The sequence below is a fragment of the Sorex araneus genome, chromosome 2 (assembly GCF_027595985.1).
Source record: "Sorex araneus isolate mSorAra2 chromosome 2, mSorAra2.pri, whole genome shotgun sequence".
Taxonomy (NCBI): Eukaryota; Metazoa; Chordata; class Mammalia; order Eulipotyphla; family Soricidae; genus Sorex; species Sorex araneus.
Window position 1 is genome coordinate 200,317,143 of NC_073303.1, and position 18,738 is coordinate 200,335,880.

An 18,738-nucleotide genomic window follows, 5' to 3' on the forward strand; every position below is an offset into this window, starting at 1 on the left:
TCTCTGGCCCCATTCCGGGGTTTTACTCAGACCTCTGGCTGCCCAGCTGCTGGCCTAGTGGACATGCCAGCATCGGCATCACCCACACGGCCAGGGCACGGAAATGTCCCTCTCCCCGGAGGAAAAGGAGCAGGAAGCCGCAGCACAGCACGAGGCGGTGCCTGATCCATCTCCCCCTGCGGGTCCACGCACAGGAAGTGTCCACACTTGTCAGGACGGAGACTAAAGAACAGGGCAAGAGGGGCTGGAGCAATAGCACAGCAGGTAGGCCATTTGCCTTGAATGCGGTTGACCCGGGTTCGATTCCCAGCATCCCATATGGTCCCCTGAGCACCGCCAGGAGTAATTCCTGAGTGCAGAGCCAGGAGTAACCCCTGAGCATCGCCAGGTGTGACCCAAAAAAAAAAAAAAAAAAGAACAGGGCAAGAACTAACCGCGTGGTGTGAGTCTCCAGGAAACAGCTCCAACAGTGCATCTGCCCTTTCGTTTTGGGAGGGGGGAGGGAGAAGAGTGCTCCCAAGTGGTGCTCAGGGCGTCCGGGGGTGCTCACTGCTGTTTCTCCACTAACCAGGACGGCAGCTGAAGGCAAGCACCAGAGGGTTCTGGGCCCCACCGTGCTGGAGATCTCCAGGGCCACACCCGGTGGTTAGGGGGGCCCTGCGGTGCCAGGAATCACAGCGGCCCTAACCACTGTACTATCTCCACCCCAGCCAGATTTCTCAATGGCATACACTTAAACCCGAATCCTTAGCGACAAATGAGCAGTTTCTAGTCAAGTGCATGCATCTGTAGGTCTGTGGACATGGTTTGGTCAGAAAACCAGACTTGGGGCAGAGCAATAGCACAGCGGGGAGGGCATCTGCTTTGCACACGGCTGACATGGGTTCAATTCCCAGCATCCCATATGGTCTCCCGAGCACTGCCAGGAGTAACTCCTGAGTGCAGAGCCAGGAGGAACCCCTGTACATTACTAGGTGTGACCCAAAAAGCCAAATAATAATAATAATAATGAAAACTAGCATCCCCGACACCTGATATGGTCCCCTGAGCCCACCCAGAGTAATCTCTGAGCACTGCCACGCACGACCCAAAATCACAACTACAAAGCAAGGCGGGGCAGCGTACCTGGCAGAGCACGGCCTCTCCTCCCTGCGTCCCGACGGGCACGTGCACGATCAGCCTGTCCTCCGGCCCCTCCTCCAGGTGGCCCCCGAGTGGGCCCAGGCCGGGCGGCTCCCCGGGCCCCTCCTGGTACACGTGGCCACTGGCCAGCACGCTGAGCGTGAGGTGGCTGCCGTCGGCCCTGGAGAACACCATGCTCCGGACGGCGGCCTGCAGCGCGGGCCTGGGCGCCAGCTGGACGCCGCCGCAGGTGAAGGGCGAGGCCAGTGCCAGCAGCTTCCCGCCGCGGGCCAGGTAGGCCAGGAACTGCGCCTGCAGCGGCGCGGGCAGGGGCGCGCCGCCCCCCGCCAGGACCAGCAGCAGGCAGTTGTCGGCCCAGGGGTCGCGCAGGGCGCTGTCCCCCGAGAGCGGGTACAGCGTGTAGCAGTCGGGGTCCAGCAGGTCGGCCAGGACCGCGCTCAGCCGGCGGAACCCGTCGGGGGCGTCCTGCGCGCCGGCGCCCACGAACACCAGGACGTTGGGGGCCTTGCCGTGCGCGTTCGCCCGGTGGCCTCCTTCTGCCTCCGGCCCACCGGCCCCCCACGGGCCCAGCCCCCCGCCGCTGGACTCCTCGGGCAGGTCTGGAATGTTCTCAGCGGAGGCGAACTTCACTGACTCGATGGTGCTATTCTCCAGCTGCAGGCACTCGCGGCAGCTGGAGAGGTGCAGGTGGCAGTGCTCAGTGGGCCCGCCTCCAGGCTGGCCTCTGGGCTGGGCCATGTCCACGTCCAGCTGAGGCTCGGGGAGCTGTGGCTGCGGCTGGCAGAACGCCCGATCCTTAAGTTTCTTCAGAGTCGAATCCTGCAGATGCACCGCTGAGGCGGGCACGGGAGAGAGAGGAGACGGGACTGAGGTGCTGAGAGATGGGGGGGGGCGGCCGGGAGGGATGCGCTCATCTTCGGGTGTGAAAAACACAGCAGTGGGGCTGGAGCCATAGCACAGCGGGGAGGGCATTTGCCTTGCGCATGGCCGACCCGGGTTTGATTCCCAGCATCCCATATGGTCCCCTCAGCTCCCTAGGATTGGTTCCTGAGTGCAGAGCCAGGAGTGACCCCCTGTGCATTCCCAGGTGTGACCCAAAATGAAAAAAAAAAAAAAAAAGCAGCAGGGACTCAGACTCAAAGCCACAGGGCTGGCCACAGGGGTGGAAAGGGCAGTCAGGACAGAGAAGGGACCTCCATGACTGTGACAGTTGGAAATGATCACTCTGGACAAGAACCGGGTGCTGAAAGGAGGGAAGGGGTAAACATGGTAACCTTTCAGTATCCACAGCAAACCACAAATCTCAGAATGAGTGAGAGGGCGAGAGAGAGAGAGAGGGAGAGAGAGAGAGAGAGAGAGAGAGAGAGAGAGAGAGAGAGAGAGACAGGGAGGGAGAGACAGAGACAGAGATACAGAGATATAGAGAGACAGAGAGGCAGAGAAAGAAAGAGACAGAGAGACAGAGACAGAGACAGAGAGAGACACAGAGATACAGAGAGACAGAGAGAGACAGAGAAAAAGAGAGAGACAGAGAAAAAGAGAGAGGCAAAGAGAGAGGAAAAGTATCTACCATAGAGGTCAGCTGTGGGTGGAGGGAGGGAAACTGGGGTCACTGGTGGTGGGAAATGTACATACACTGGAGGAGGGATGTGTGTTGTTAACATTGTATGACTGAAACCTGATCCTGAACAACTTTGTAACTGTGTATCTCACAGTGATCCAATATTTTTTTAAAAATTAGTGCACTGGGGGCTGGAGTGCTAGCACCGAGGGTAGGGCATTTGCCTTGCACGCGGCCGACCCGGGTTCAATTCTCAGCATCCCATATGGTCCCCTGAGCACTGCCAGGAGTAATTCCTGAGTGCAGAGCCAGGAGTAACCCCTGAGCACTGAGCATCACCGGTGTGACCCAAAAAGAAAAAAAAATGAGTGCAGTCTTAGGACAGAGCCAGCAGGCTGAGTCTGTGACTGACACGCCAGCACTACAAGGTCCCCTCACTGCCCGGAGCAAACCCAAGCACCCCTGGGCCCTAGGGGGGGCATGAGTGAATGAATGAATGAATGAATGAATGAATGAATGGTCTGCCGTGTGCCGCAGCTGTTCACACCCCAGGGCCTTGGTTAGACTCCGCTGCGCCTGCGCCCGGCCCCACGCCCTCAGCCCTGCAGGTCCCAAGACAGTCCCGGGCTCCACAACACCTGCCCCACCGGAACACCGGAAAACTCGGCTCCCCGCGCTTCTTTTTTTTTTTTCTTTTTTGGCTTTTTGGGTCACTCCCGGCAATGCACAGGGTTCACTCCTGGCAGTGCTCGGGGGACCATCTGGGATGCCGCATGCAAGGCAAATGCCCTCCCCACTATACTATCGCTCCAGCCCCTCACTATTATTTTTTTAACTTAGGGCTAGAGCGATAGGGTGTTTGCCTTGCACACAGATGACCCGGGTTCGATTCCTCCACCCCTCTCGGAAAGCTCGGCAAGCTACCGAGAGTATCCCGCCTGCACGGCAGAGCCTGGCAAGCTCCCCGTGGTGTATTCGATATGCAAAAAATAGTAACAAGTCTCACAATGGAGACATTACTGGTGCCCACTCGAGCAAATCGATGAACAACAGGACGACAGTGCTACAGTGCTACAGTCACTGCACTGGGAAATTACAAAGTTATTCGTGATTGGGTTTCGGGCCTACAGTGTTCCAACCCCACTCCCTTCCCAGAGTCTACTCCCCTCCACCACTGCCCCATCCCACCCCCCTGCTTGCCTCCCACCCCACCAGTCTACCTCTGGGAAAGGCGCTTTTTTTGGGGGGAGCTGGGGAGGCAGCACCCCAGTGATGCTCAGGGCTTACTCCTGGCTCTGTGCTCAGGGTCACTCCTGGCAGTGCTCAGGGGACGATACAGATGCTGGGGATCGAGCCTGGGTCGGCCGTGTGCAAGGCAAGCTCCCTCCCCGATGGACTATCACTCTGGCTCCAAGAAAAGCCACTTTTTTTTTCTTTTTTTTTTTTCCCCGCTTTCTGGGTCACACCCAGCAATGCACAGGGGTTACTCCTGGCTCTGCACTCAAGAATTTCCCCTGGCGGTGCTCGGGGGACCATATGGGATGCTGGGAATCGAACCTGGATCGGCTGCGTGCAAGGCAAATGCCCTCCCTGCTGTGTTATTGCTCCAGCTCCCCCCCTTTTTTTTTTAATGAAGTCACTTACAGACAATCTTCTGGGGCACCAGTCCGTTGGCCATCTGGAGCCTATCTTCCATGAAGGCCACACCCAGCTTGCTGAAGTCGGCCACACTCGCTCTGGCGATCAGCTGGAACGGGTCCCCGGGTCTGCATGCGAAGGGCAAGCAGCAGTCCGACCACCTCACCACCTGGGAAGGAGTGGCGGGAGGAGGCAGGTGAGAGGCTGCGGGAAAGGACCCAGCAGGGAGACGGGGGGGGGGCCTGCACGTGACCCACCCAGATTCCATTCCGGGCATCCCGTGAGGTCCTGCCAGGAATGATCTCCGAAGCAGAGTCAGCACCTTAACATCTGTGCTGTCTCCGCCAGACCAAACGACGTTTTCAGACCTTGTGCGGGCTGACAGCGGGGAAAATAAATGAGACTCTCCAGACCGGGTCAGCCGGGGCCATTCGCGCTTCCACCACCAGGGGGCGCGGGGACAGCGCGGCCCCGGCCCGGACCAGTCTCTGGGTTTGGATCAGAGCCAGTGAGCCAGGTAAGGGGAGAGAGGGGACCCTGGGACAAAGCCCCTGGCTCCGGGCCAAACCTCACTCTGCTTCCTCGGGCTCGTGTTGGACACCCGTAGCGTGCAGAGCTTCTTGCAGGTTTACTGAGCCAAGAGTGTGTGCATGCAGGCAACATCCCCAGGGAAAATCAGAGACAGAAAAAAGTGCTCGGCTAAAGTGCTCGGCTCCTGCAGGGGTCATTATCGGTGAGGAACTTGGCTTGAAAGGTAATGTGGGGGGAAAGAGGGAGTGGCAGCGGTAGTCAAGCCGGGTTTGAACCCCAGCATCATCTATGGTCCCTTGAGCACCACCAGGAGTGGTGCCTAAAGCAAGAGCCCAGGTAAGCCCCGAGCACTGACAAGTGTGGGCCCCTCCAAAAAAAAAAAAAACTACCGAATCGTAATTATATACTGGGAGGGGGGGGCACTTAGCAATCTCTCGGCACTACCTTATTTTCAGGGAGCACCCCCAAATGGTGCTCTGGATTCGTGGGGGTCCGGTCCCTCTTGGCAATTCTTGGCCAATGGGGCTGGTACCTCAATTCACTGCAAGAAACTGCAGACACGACGCCCAGGATAACCCAGACCAGCAGGTCAGTGCTCGGGGATCCCCAGGGCCGCACCAGGCGATGCTCAGGGGACCCTGTGCTGCAGGGAGAAAAGAGGGCTTCATGGAGGCAGTGCTCTAACCACTGGGCAAACTCTGAGGCCCTCTACCCAAACGTGAAGGGGGGCAAGAAGGGTGGAAAACTTTCTTTCCTGTTCTCCTAGGGCTGCCCCAGGGGGGAGAGGACCCAGGATTGAGAAACTCACACTTGAATCTGGCACCTGCAGCCAGCACTGAATGTGGTGCATTCACTTGCACTCACTCAGCTTCTCTGAGTGCGATTTTTCTGCCTGCTAGGAGGAGCTCAGAGCCCCTCGGAGGATGCTGGGAGAGTTAATGGTGCGGGTGCATGGAACGCCCAACACACACAGTGTGCCTAGCCCCTTAAAGCAGGATGTCCTGAGTAGGTAAAGGGATAGACATGTGACCTTCCAGCATCTGTAACTGCAAACCATAACGCCTAAAATGAGAGAGAAAGAGAGAGAGAGAGAGAGAGAGAGAGAGAGAGAGAGAAGAAAGCGAGAAAGAGGGAGAGAGGAGATAGAGTGTGTGTGTGAGGGGGGGGAGAGAGAGAAGGAGAGAGAGAGGGAGAGAAAGAGAGAGGGAAGAGAGGTCTGTGCCATGGAGGCAGGCTGGGGTAGGGGGGGCTGTGAGAGGAAACTGGGGACACTGGTGCTGGGAAATTATGCTGGTGAAGCCACGGGCACTGGAATATCGTACGACTGAAACCCAACCATGAACAACAGCTCTGCAATGCTCTCACACTGATTCAATAAAAAGTAAATAAAAATGGTTTTAAACCACAAGATGCCCTGAGACCAAGACCACATCGGCCGGAAGGGGCAAGAAGAGGGCCAGGGGAGAGCCCGTGTTCCTCTGCCAGCTCCGACCCTACCGCCAATTCCTGTTTCTTGCTGTTTTCTAGAAGTCTCTCCCTGAATGCTCAGGGAATTCACCCCCAGCTGCACCCAGGGACCACTCCTGGCAGGGCTGGAGGACCACCTATGGCGAGGAAAAGGACAGACCCGACCGTAGCACCACCCGCTCAGGTCTGGGGATGGGAAACGGGAAGATCCCAGCAGGAGACATCTGGGGATCCCGGAGTCACAGCCCAGTGGGTGGTCTCTGGGGTGCCACGAGCAAGCGACCCTGTCGTCACGCCCACCACAACAGGGAAGGAAAGGGGCGCAGTGGGGTGGGAGAGTGGGGAGGATGGACAAGCAGATGGAGAGAGATAGGCAGATGGACAAGTGGGGGGAGGGCGGATGGCTGGGGGGATGGGCAGGTGGAAGGATGGGTAGGTGGTGGGTGGAGAGATGGATGGGTGGATGGACAGATGGATAGATAAACGGATAGACGGATGGGTGCATAAATGGAGAGATGGATGGATGGACAAATGGGTGGACGGATGGATGGACGGATATAAGGAAGGATGGGTACAAGGGTCTCATTTCCCTGACCCTGAAAGAGCCTCCAATGCGGCATCATTGGGAAGGACGAGGAAAGAGAGGCTGCTAAAATCTCAGGGTTAGGATGAATGGAGACGTTACTGAGACCACTCGAGCAAATCGACAATCAACGGGATGATGATGATGATGATGATGATGATGATGATGATGATGATGATGATGATGATGATGATGGGTACAAGGGTGGTGGGTGGATGGATGGATGGATGGATGGATGGATGGATGGATGGATGGATGGACACCAGACAAACGAACAGCTGAAAGTTGGTTAGATAAGTAAATGCATGGATGGGGAGTCGGTGGATGGACAGATGGACACCTGGATAGACAGCTGGGTGGGTGGGTGGCCGGTATGTGGACAGACGAATGGGCGGCTGGATGGGTGGACAAACGGATGGATGGAAAGATGGAAAGGTGGGTGGTGGGTGGAATAAATGAATGGAGGAGAGATGGAAAGACAAATAGTGAAGAGGTGGATGGGAGGAGGGCGGATGAACTGATGGACAGGTGTATGGGTGGGTGGGTAGGTGGGCGGTGCGTGGACAGTGGACAGACGCTAGGACGCTAAAACATGCACAGGGTGGATGGACAAAGCAACCAATAGAAACATACAAACAAGCCGCACGGGGCTCAGAATGGTATGTTCAAAAAAACGGGGGAAAGTCACTTGACTCGTGTGTCCCAGGATGCCCCGAGTGTATCAGACGCGTCTTCGTGAAACACAGCTCCCTGGAGCCCCCAGCCCTGGGCAGGGCACGCCTGGGCCCGACTACTCACGGTCTCCGGAGACGCCGCCGCCTGCCGCTGCCGGCCGCCCCCCTGCACCCAGACGCTCTCAGTGACGAAGGCGATGTGCTCAGCCTCCAGCACGAGCGGCGACATCAGACACGGGGCCCATTTGTTCAGGTCATCGATGGACTGCGGCAGGAAAGGAAGAGGGGAAACACGTCACGGCACAGGGCAGCGTCCCACGCCACGCCCGGGGGACCGGGAGGCGCTGGGGTTCTCTCCGGTGACCCGGAAGAAAATGAACGAACCAGGGCCAGAAAGAGAGAACACGGGGAGGGGTCTGGTGTACACACAGGTGGACCCCAGCCCCACCTGCAGCACCACACAGGGTCCCCTGGACCCCTCCAGGAGGGATCCCTGAGCACAGAGCCAGGAGTCAGTCCTGAGCACCGCCTTAAAAAAAACGGGGAGGGGGAGGAGGAGAAGGCGAGAAGGCGGAGAGGAGGAGGAGAGGAAGGAGAGCAAAAAGAAGAAGAAAGGGGGGCTGGAGTGATAGCACAGCGGGGAGGGCCTTTTTGCCTTGCACCGCACCTGGGTTCGATTCCCAGCATCCCATAGGGTCCCCTGAGCACTGCCAGGAGTAATTCCTGAGTGCAGAGCCAGGAGTAACCCCTGTGCATCGCCGGGTGTGACCCGAAATGGAAAAAAAAAAAAAGAAGAAGAGGAAAAGAAAAGGTAAAAAGGAAGAAGAAGAGCAGGAAGAAACAGGGATAAGATGTAGGGGCCCGAGAGGCTGCATAGCAGGTGGGGTGCTGCCTTGCATTCCACAGACCGTAAATTCCATCCCCAATCGCGTAGGCCCCCCCAAGCCTCAGGAGTGACCCCTGAGCACAGAGCCAAGAGTAAGCCCTGAACACGGCCAGGTGAGGCCACCCCAAAGACACTGAATAAAAACATAGTAAACTAGTGCTCACAACAGTGCTCAGAGGCACATAATGACCGTTCCTAACTCCCTCACTGGAGCAGAGACATAAATATTCTTTTTTTTTTTTTTTTTTTTTGCTTTTTGGGTCACACCCAGCGATGCTCAGGGGTTACTCCTGGCTCTGCACTCAGGAACTGCTCCTGGCAGTGCTTGGGGGACCATATGGGATGCTGGGGATCGAACCCGGGTCGGCCGCGTGCAAGGCAAACGCCCTACCCGCTGTGCTATCGCTCCGGCCCCGAGACATTAATATTCTGAACTTGAGATCCTTCTCTCGGAGGCAGCAGCCCTCCTAGGTGTGAGGGAAGGAAAACTGGGGCCAGTGCTTCATCCCAGGAAACAGGCAGTGGACAGAGCTCAGGTGCCGGGGTAGCCACAGCGGGGTAGAGGGGAGTGAGGAGCAGAGCCTGGGGTCAAAAAGGGTCAACAGGGGCTGGAGCGATAGCACAGCGGGGAGGGCATTTGCCTTGCACGTGGTTCGATTCCCAGCATCCCGTATGGTCCCCTGAGCACCGCCAGGAGTGATTCCTGGATGCAGAGCCAGGAGTCACCTGTGAGCATCGCCCAGGTGTGACTCAAAAAAAAAAAAAGGTCACACTGATTTTCACAGTCTGAAAGGGGAGGTTTTTGTCTCCTTCTGACTTACACAATAAACTCAAGTCCCCTCTACCCTGGTTTACCCCAGGGGCCCCTGGAGTGCTGGGGAGGGGGCCAGGCCCTGTGTGCACCCAGCTCTCCCGCGACACAAACAGGGCAAGTGGCTCAGGCCCTCCGGCCACCCCCACCGGCTCTGTTAGGTTTTTTGTTTTGTTTTGTTTCAGTTTTTTTTTTTTGGGGGGGGGGAAGGTGGAGTTTCTTTCTTTTCTCACCACATCCGGTGGTGCTCAGGGCTCACTCCTGGCTCTGTGCTCAGGCTCACTCCTGGCTCTGTGCTCAGGGCTCACTCCAGGCAGGGCCTAGGGAACCCTATGAGGCGCGGGGAACAGAACTTGGGTGAGTCACATGCAAGCCAAGCATCTAACCACTGAGCTCTCTCTCCAGCCCGAACATGCTTTGTTCTGGTGATGCCCTGGGCGTGGGACGGCCCGTACTAACACCCACCAAACCCCGGCAGGGTCCAGGCTCAGCCAATCAGAAGTGTGAGTGTCAGGGGGGCTCCTCCCTCCACAGGTACGGCAGGTATCATCAGCTCGGACACATAAACAGACACATTCCATTTCAAATATATGAGATTGGGAGGTGGCCCAAGTAGCAAACTCGAGTTCTGGAAAGTTCTACTTTGGTCCATGCAGAATGACTCTAAGTCTACCCCCAGCTAAATCACCCTGATATTCTAAACCTTGAAAGAACAGCAGCTGGAGCTGGGGAGACAGAACAGGGCTCAAGGTGTTTGCTTCGCCTGTGGCTGACCCAGTGGTCCAAACACTGCCAGGGGCAGCCCCAAGTGTGGCCCAGAAACCCAAAGACAACGAGACACTGAGGCAGGAAAAGGTAAGGGGAGTGGCAGGATGAACACAGAATAAAGCAATCTAAGGTTAAACTAATTGGCCCTTTTAATCTCATGCCCAAAATGGTATGTGATCAAGAACAGATAATGGGATGAAAGGAACAGCGGTTTAACAGCAGATAAAAGGAAGCCCCCACATAGAAGGAAAGAATGCAACAGCAAACAGAAGAAGGAAGCTCCTGGAGGCAGAGTGATAGTACAGCTGGCAGCCGCTCCGGTCCCCAGAGGAGGATGGAGGCCAGGCAAAGAGGAAGAGAAGGAGGAGGAGGAGGGGGGGAGAAAGAGGAGGAGGAAGAGGAGGAGGAGGAGGAGGAGGCAGATGATGATGATGAGGAGGAGGAGGAGGAGGAGAAGGTGGAAGAGGAGAAGATGGAGAGGGGGAGGAGGAGGAGGAGGAGGGGAGGAGGAGGAGGAGGGAGAGGAGGATGGGGAGGAAGAGGAGGGGGAGGAGGGGGAGGAGGAGGAGGGGGAGGAGGAGGAGGGGGAGAAGACGGAGGGGGAGAAGACGGAGGTGGAGGAAGAGGAGGAAGAGGAGGAGGCAGATGATGAGGAGGAGGAGGAAGAGGAGAAGGTGGAGGAGGTGGCAGATGAGGAGGAGGAGGAGGAGGAGGAGAAGGTGGAGGAGGAGGAGGAGGAGGAGGAGGAAGGAGAGGAGGAGGAAGAGGAGAAGGTGGAGGAGGAGGAGGACAAGGAAAAGAAGAAAAGGCTAGCTCTCACTAATGCTCTCGCTCATGCCTCCCTCCCTCCCCCCACCTCTCTGCCCTCCTCACCTATGCCAAGATATACCACAGGAACAGGTAAGGTTTTATGCACAGACAGTGACAACGAATACTGGGCACAGGGATATCTCCCACAGTGTGGCCAGAGACCAAGGAGAGCTGAGCCCCAAGGAACAGCCGGCCACATCCTAGAGAGGCCTGGGGGCAGTCGGGGGGCAGCAAGGTGACAGGGCCCCTCCCAGGAGGCAGAATCAGACCCGAACACGGACACTGGAAGTGAGAAATATGTGGGAACGAGACCAGGTCACCGGACACTAGAGGTGCCCCAGACATCGTAATGCAGACCAGAGAGAACGACGTACACAATGACCCCAGACCCATCTATGTGAGCTGTATAATACACTTTAACGTCTGGGGCGGGGGGCATAGCACAGCAGGTAGGGCACTTGCCTCTCATGCAGTCAGCCTGGGTTCAATCCCTGGCACCCCATACGGTCCCCTGAGCCCGCTAGGAGCAATCCCTGAGCTCTGAGCCAGGCGTGAGCCCTGAGCACTGCTGGATGTGGCACCAAAAAAAAAAGAATTAATTTCTTAAGCGTCTGAATTTTTATGCAAATCTTTCATAGAATTTTCAAGAGCCCATTAGCTTGGGGAAAAATCTACTTGAATACTAACAAAAGTACAGAGGTTATGGTGCTTGCTTGGAACACTGCCAGACACAGCCAGACCAGGTTGAGATTCGAAGCCCCAACACCATATCTGGTCCCCTGAGCACCATCAAGGTTGACTCCTGAGCACAGAGCCAGGAAGAGCCCCCGAGAACCACCAAGGGTGGCCCCCCAAAAGCAAAATAAATAAGAAACTGGAATTGAATAAACAGAAACAAGTAACAGCATCTAGCTCAAAGGGCTGGAGCACATGTGTGCCACACATAAGGCCCCTGGGTTCGACCCTTCCTGTCCAGAACCCAGGAAGACTCCGCAAGGCCACGGTGGCTAAACAAAGCTCCAGGGGAAGAGAGAGGCAGAGACTAGACGCACCAGGGTGGTCCGGGAAACAGATCAGTAAAGTCAGGACCTCGCCCGGAGCAAACTGTCTTTCAAGAAATGCAAAGAGAAGGGCCAGAGCCCTAGCACAGCGGGGAGGGTGTTTTCCTTGCATGCAACTGACCCCAGTTCAATCCCCCACACTCCATATGGTCCCCTGAGCACCTCCAGGAGTGATTACTGGGTGCAGAGCCAAGAGTAACCCCTGAGCATCGCTGGGTGTGATACACTCCAAAAAAAATTTCAAAGCGAGGGGTCTCAGCGATATTACAGCAGGTAGGGTGTTTGCCTGCACGCAGCCGGCCCAGGTTTGACCCTGGCATCCCATATGAACCCCTGAGCACCGCCAACAGAATCCCTGAGTGCAGAGCCAGGAGTAAGCCCTGAGTATGGCCAGATGTGCCCCCCGGAAAAAAAAAAATTTGAAGAGGACTTGAAAGAAAGAACAGAGGATAAAGCTCCTGCCTTGCATGTGGCTGCGCCCAGTTCAACCCCCGGCACCAAAGCGCCTCCGAGCACCACAGAGAGCACCATTCCCGCCTCCAGCAGTCCCCAAACACCAAAGGCTATGGTCCAGAAATCAGAAAGCATATTAGGGCAAGGAAAGACACAGGACAAGGACAGGGCGCTTGCCTTGCAGGCAGCCAGCCGGGATTCCTTCCCCAGCACCTACAGGGTCTCCGAGACTCCCTGGGATGAACCCTGGGCACAGAGCCAGGAGTGTCAAAAAATATTAGACATATGCATAGGGTTATCAAGGGGATGAAGCCAGTTTGGAAGCTACAGCATTAGGAAAGTCTGTCCTGAGATTTTTGTTCTTCCTGTTATCTCTGCCAATCAGAGTTCTTCCTGAGAATTAAGTCCTGGACCAGGGAGGCCACTGTAACGCCCTGCCCCTTGGTGCTATGCAGTCCCGGGGGAAACAATTACATTCAGTCATTACAACACCCTAGCCATCAGGAAGGGGACTCTGATTTGCTGGCTGCACAGAGTAATCTCAAACCTCAGCCCAGGCTCAGCAAAATAATCAAGCCCCAGAGACGATTTTCATTCCCACAGAGGTATTGCGAGTTTACACACGCCAAAAACAATGCTTTTGCCTTTTGAAGCAAAAAAGCTTGTCCAATTTCCGGGTGGAAGAGTGAGTACAAGAGAACAGGCAAAAGTGCTCTGAGGGAGACAAAGACAGAGGCTGGGCTGTCAGCCTCTCTCTGCTTTGGGAACCCTTGAGCACAGAGCCAGGAAGGGGCCCTGAGAACCACCCAGAGGTGGGGTGGGGTGGGGTCAGGGGCGGGGAGGTTGCAGATCCAATGCAGCTTCAGTCACACTGTGGTTAGAAGCTGCGGAACTGGGAGCCTTGGGCCGAAAAACAACCAAAGGCTGTGTGCCAGCGGAAGTAATCAAAAACAGAGACAGAGATAAAGATGCAAAGCCAACATGTGAGCCATTAGGGTGCCCTGGGTGGATAACCACGGACAGGCATGAGGGCCAGAGCCTGCAAAATAAAGGACAGCAAGTGGAGGCTTCGCTGTTCCTCTACTGCACCCCAAAGGGATGGTCACAGGAGCCCACGTCCCGAGAGGGGCTCTAGGTGGGCACTGCCCTCGGGGATCAGTGGCCAAGAGCAGGCCCAAGAAGCACAGATCCACCGTGCCTGCAAAAGCCAGGAGCCAAGCATCCACACGCCATGCTCTGCATCTCCGGGGTCCCTGCGCACAAGAAGTTCCGCAACTGGTATGGAAAGTGGAGGGGACCTTATCCGGGAACCTGCGCCGGTGGAGGGCGGGGGAGGAGCCAAGGGCTCCCGGGGCGCTTCCGGCTTCCAGGCCCCGCCTCCAGGCAAGAATCCCCGCCCACCTCTCGGCTCGACCAATTCCGCGCCCCCTGGCGCCGCCGGAGTCCCGCCCAGCCCGCGTCTCGGCCAACCCCGCATCCCCCGGCGCCCCGGGGCCCCGCCCAGCCCGCGCCTCTCCGCCCACCGCACGTCTCGGCCAACCCGAGCCCACTGGTGCCCCGGGGCCCCGCCCAGCCCGCGCCGCTCCGCCCACCGCGCGTCTCGGCCAGCTCCGCCCAGCCCGCACCGCACCGCCCACCGCGCGCGCCCCGGCCCCGCGCGCCCCCGCCGCGCCCCGGCGCGCGCGCGCCCCCCACCTGGACGTCGCCGACGCAGAAGACGCGGCCGCCGCGGCTCAGACACACGCGCGCGTCCCGGGGCTGCGCGGCGGCGCGGCAGAAGGTGAAGGAGCAGCGCGAGGCGCGCAGCCGCTGCACCGTGGCGCACACGAGCGCGGCGGGCCGGCGCCCCCAGCGCGCCCACAGGTACAGGTAGCACAGCGTGATGAGCATGGCACGGCCGGCGGGGCGGGCACGGCCCACGCCGCGCCTCCCGCCCGGCCCCGCGCCGCGCCCCGCCCCGGCCCTGTCCGCGCGCCCGGCCCGGCCGGAAGGGGCCGCGCCGCCGCGGGAGCGCGCCCGGCCCGGCCAGGCCCGAGAGGCCCGCGAGGGGGCGGGGGGCCCGGGGAGCCCGCGACGCGCGCCGGGGTGCGCAGGTACCTGCCGGAGCTGGGAGGGGCGCAGGTGATGGAGCGGGAGAAGGGACGCGGCGGGGTGGAGGCGGATGGGGAAGCTTGGTGCAGGCAGGCAGGTAGAGAGGGACGGCCCCCGCCCTCAAAGCAACGGCACTGAATTTCCTGGGAAGCAATAATCAGTAGCCCCGAAGTGGCCAGAAGAGAACTAACAGGACTAACCTGTCCAGCAACAGACCCATAGAAGGCAGGACCCCCCGCCCCTCCTGGAGAAGCTCCAGCAGGAACAAAAGACCAGGAAAGGAATTTCAAAGACCATCACCACTCTCAACCCCACCCCCCTTGGCAACCTCCCTAGCAACGGACTTTCTCCTAGGTAAGAAGCCCCAGGTGGGGGCAGGTTGGAGAAACCCTATAAAAGCCACCTTGGGGGGCTGGAGCAATGGCACAGCGGGTAGGGCGTTTGCCTTGCACGTGGCCGACCCGGGTTTGATTCCCAGCATCCCATATGGTACCCCTGAGCACTGCCAGGAGTAATTCCTGAGTGCAGAGCCAGGAGTAACCCCTGTGCATCACCGGGTGTGACCCAAAAAGCAAAAAAAAAGAAGAAAAAGCCACCTTGGGCAAAGGGAGGCCCGCTTAGCTGAGCCCATGTGCTGCCTGCACCCACGTGGCCTGTCTCCCCCCTTGAGACATGGACTTTCCCGCTTCTGATCTAACGCTGGGATGTGCTTAGGGGCCTCTCCACCTTAGGAAAGCCCCCTCTCTCTCTCGGGCGTGGTACTGTACCGCTTTCTCTCCCTCCTTCCCCTTCAAAGACCTCCAAATAAAATCTGTTGTACTCCACTGCTCGTGTATTCCTGAAGTTCTTTTCTGTGGGGTAAGACAAAAGCTCAGTAACCCTGGGTCCCGAGTGGCAGAGGCGGGTTGGGAGAAAGTGACTCTCTCCCCACTTCACATAAGCCACCCGAGGAGCCCGCGGACATCAGGCTGAGCCAGGATGAGGGAGAAGCTGCAGGGAAGGGGTGGGAAGTGTGATCCACAGCTTGGGGCACTGTGGGATGTGCTGAAGGCACGGGAGGGAAACTGAGGAAAGGGGCGTCCTCACGCGTTCCCGAGTCCAGGCCTGCCCAGCCTGGACTAGGCCTACAGGCTGGTTTCGGTGAGGGCGGAAGTTGGAGCAAAAGTCCAGTGGGGAGGGACCTTGCCCAGGGCAGATGTGGGTTCGATCCCTGCAACCATATGCCCCCCCCCCCCCCCGGCCCAGAGTCTGCCAGGGGTGATGACCCTGGGTGCAGAGCCAGGAGTCACCCCAAGCATCACCATGTGTGCCTCTGCCAGCAAGAAAAATAGAAGGTGAACCGGTTTCCTTGAGCCTTGGTGCAGAGCAGATTTTAAGATAAACCCTTTGAACTTAACCCGGGTTTTGCATTTATGCACACACTCGCTTGCGTCCATTACTACAGTTTCTGGCTTCTTGTTTCCTGTCATGGGCGCCCCCGGGCCACACGCAGCAGGCCTAGAGAGGCAGCGCAGAGCTTTTTTTGTTTGTTTTTTGGGTCACACCCGGCAATGCACAGGGGTTACTCCTGGCTCTGCACTCAGGAATTACTCCTGGCGATGCTCAGGGCACCATATGGGATGCTGGGAATCGAACCTGGGTCAGCTGTGTGCAAGGCAAACGCCCTCCCCGCTGTGCTATGGCTCCAGCCCCCAGTGCCTCATTTTCAAAAGCAGTAATAGAAAGAGCAGGCTGTGCACCGAGCAGTCTGGCACTGCCCCGGACTGCCCAGCCTGGCCCTGGCTGTAAGTGGACACTGCATGTCCACCCAGGCACATCACTCCTAATCTCCCTTAATCCAAGCAGACGTTTTAGAAAAACCCTGGCCACGTGCAGACCTGCTCACTAACGGCAGCAGGCCCAGAGCTTTGCTTGCAGGAAGCGGGGATTGGCTGCCAAGCAGCTCCTGGGCCCCAGAGCACTGCCAGGAGCGACTCCTGAGCACCCCCAGGTGTGACCCAAAAACAGTATAAGAAGAAGGAAAACAAGGGACTAGAGAGATAGTATAGCGGGTAGGGCACTTGCTTTGCACGAAACCGACCCGGTTCAATCTCCAGTAACCTACCTGTCCTAGAGTACTGCCAGGAGAAAGCCCCAACCATGCTGGGTGTGTTCCCCCCCCCCCCCCCGCCCACACACACACCATCACCACATAAAGAAAGAAAATGGGCTGGAGCAATAGCACAGCGGGGAGGGCGCTTGCCTTGCACGAGGACTACCTGGGTTCGATTCCCAGCATCCCATATGGTCCCCTGAGCACCGCCAGGAGTAATTCCTGAGCGCAGAGCCAGGAGTAACCCCTGTGCATCACCGAGTGTGACCCAAAAAGCAAAAAAAAAAAAAAGAAAACAGTGAAATAATATTCTATATTATCAGAACTTCCCAACTTCTGACAGCAATTTATCTCCACGTTACCTGGCAACCCTTGATTTTACGAGAGAAAAAGAAAGCCCGAAGGAGCAGCTGCTCTAAACAAGCATCTCTGGAGCACAGAAGCCAGCAGGGCCCCAGCAACCCGAAGGACTCCCTGTGGACAGAACTGGCTTCCCACATGGTTCTATAACCAAAAAGTGTGTCACCGACCAAATTGAGTGAGGGGTCAGCAGAGAGACTGCGTGGGTGTGGGTTTTTTTTGTTTGTTTGTTTTTTGCTTTTTGGGTCACACCCAGCGATGCATAGGGGTTAACTCCTGGCTCTGCACTCAGGAATAACTCCTGCCAGTGCTCCGGGGACCATGTGGGAATCAAACCCAGGTCGGCTGCGTGCAAGGCAAACGCCCTCCCCGCTGTGCTATTCTTCCTGCCCCTGCAAGGGTGTTAAAGGTATCTTCCTTGCATCCCCCCGGGTTCAGCCCCCAGTACCACGTGTGGTCCCCCGAACAACCACCAGATGTGGACCCAACTCTTCCCCTGGCCAAAAATAGTGAGTGCCTCTCGCTTAGCACAGGGCAGTGCACCAGGAGTGAGCATGGAAAGGTGGGGGCTGGGGTGGTAGGACAATTGCTCTGCACCAGGCTGACGCAGGTGTGATCCCCAGCACCTCCTGTGACCCCCGAACCCCCACACAGAGTGATCCCTGAGCACAGAGCTATGGGTAGCTATGAGTAAGCCCTGGGCACGATCAGGTGTGGCCCAAAAATACTCAAAGGTTAATAATTTAAAAAAAATTGTTTTTCAACTGAATAAACACTTCAGGTCAGAGGGGCCCAGAGTTCTGTGGCCCAACACCCAGAAAACTCAGTTCTCTCCTAGATACCTACCCCGGCCCCCCGCCGAGCAGTCGCTCCCGCACCCCACCCAGGGCAGCTGCGTCACCCACACTGGGGGACTCCTCCTGAGAGGCAGGGCCGGGGAGGTTACAAGGACAGCTTCCTGCAGGCCACAGGCATCCCCAGCGGGCCAGGTTCCTTCAGAGCCTCACAGAGAACTATGCAAAGGCCTGCAGACCCCACCCACGTGAGACGGGAACCTTCTGGAAATTGGGAAATGGAGGCACCAGCCAGACTGAAATCCAAGGCTGCACTCAGGAGAGTGGGCCCCTCAGAAGGCTCTGGAGGTGGTTGCCTGCTTTGGGTCATTTTGGAACAAAAGTTGTGCTGCTGTCTTTAAAAAGACCTAGACGTTGGGGCTGGAGTGATAGCACAGTGGGTAGGGCATTTGCCTTGCACGCAGCTGACCCAGGTTAGAATCCCAGCATCCCATATGGTCCCTTGAGCACCACAAGGGATAATTCCTGAGTGCATGAGCCAGGAATGACTCCTGTGCATTGCCAGGTGTGACCCAAAAAGCAAAAAAAAAGAAAAAATTAAAATAATTAAAATAAAAAGACCCAGACGTGACCAGGGTTCGACAGGCGTGGTGTGCCTGAGTGACGCAGGCTAGCCAGAGACAGGGAGAGCCCCACGGCAAGAAACTTCAAGGGAAGAAGGCCACCAGAATCTACAATGAAATTCCTGGGAAGTAAAAGTCCTGAGGTCGAACTTGACTGGAGATAAGACCTTCAGCAGCAGACCCTGAGGCGATCGAACCCCTCCCCATGGAGGAAATTAGTCAAATACCCTCAGGCCTTCCCCTTAATCGGGTTAACTTGAGCAATTCTGAGAAGACACCCTATAAAAGCCTCCCTGGACAAAGGGGGGGGCTCGTGTCCTGCCCTGTGCGACTCCCGCCCACATAGCACATGTGGAACCCGAGCTCATGTGTCGCCCGCATCTCCCCTCTTG

General features: G+C 57.4%; 1 protein-coding gene across 3 annotated transcripts in view; it reads right to left on the reverse strand.

Moving 5' to 3' along the window:
* Positions 1 to 18,738, reverse strand: part of HLCS (holocarboxylase synthetase) — a 173,068-nt gene that overhangs the window by 138,294 nt on the left and 16,036 nt on the right. For 2 of the 3 annotated variants that reach the window (XM_055129225.1, XM_055129226.1), the window contains exons 2-4: positions 7,722 to 7,862; positions 4,349 to 4,511; positions 1,126 to 1,976 (exon numbers count right to left, since the gene is read on the reverse strand). In XM_055129225.1, the coding sequence (XP_054985200.1) occupies positions 1,126 to 1,976; positions 4,349 to 4,511; positions 7,722 to 7,826 (1,119 nt within the window). In that variant the 5' untranslated portion in view covers positions 7,827 to 7,862. Of the gene's footprint in view, positions 1 to 1,125; positions 1,977 to 4,348; positions 4,512 to 7,721; positions 7,863 to 14,081; positions 14,349 to 18,738 lie in introns of those variants that run through there. The other variant, XM_055129224.1, reaches the window with a different exon arrangement.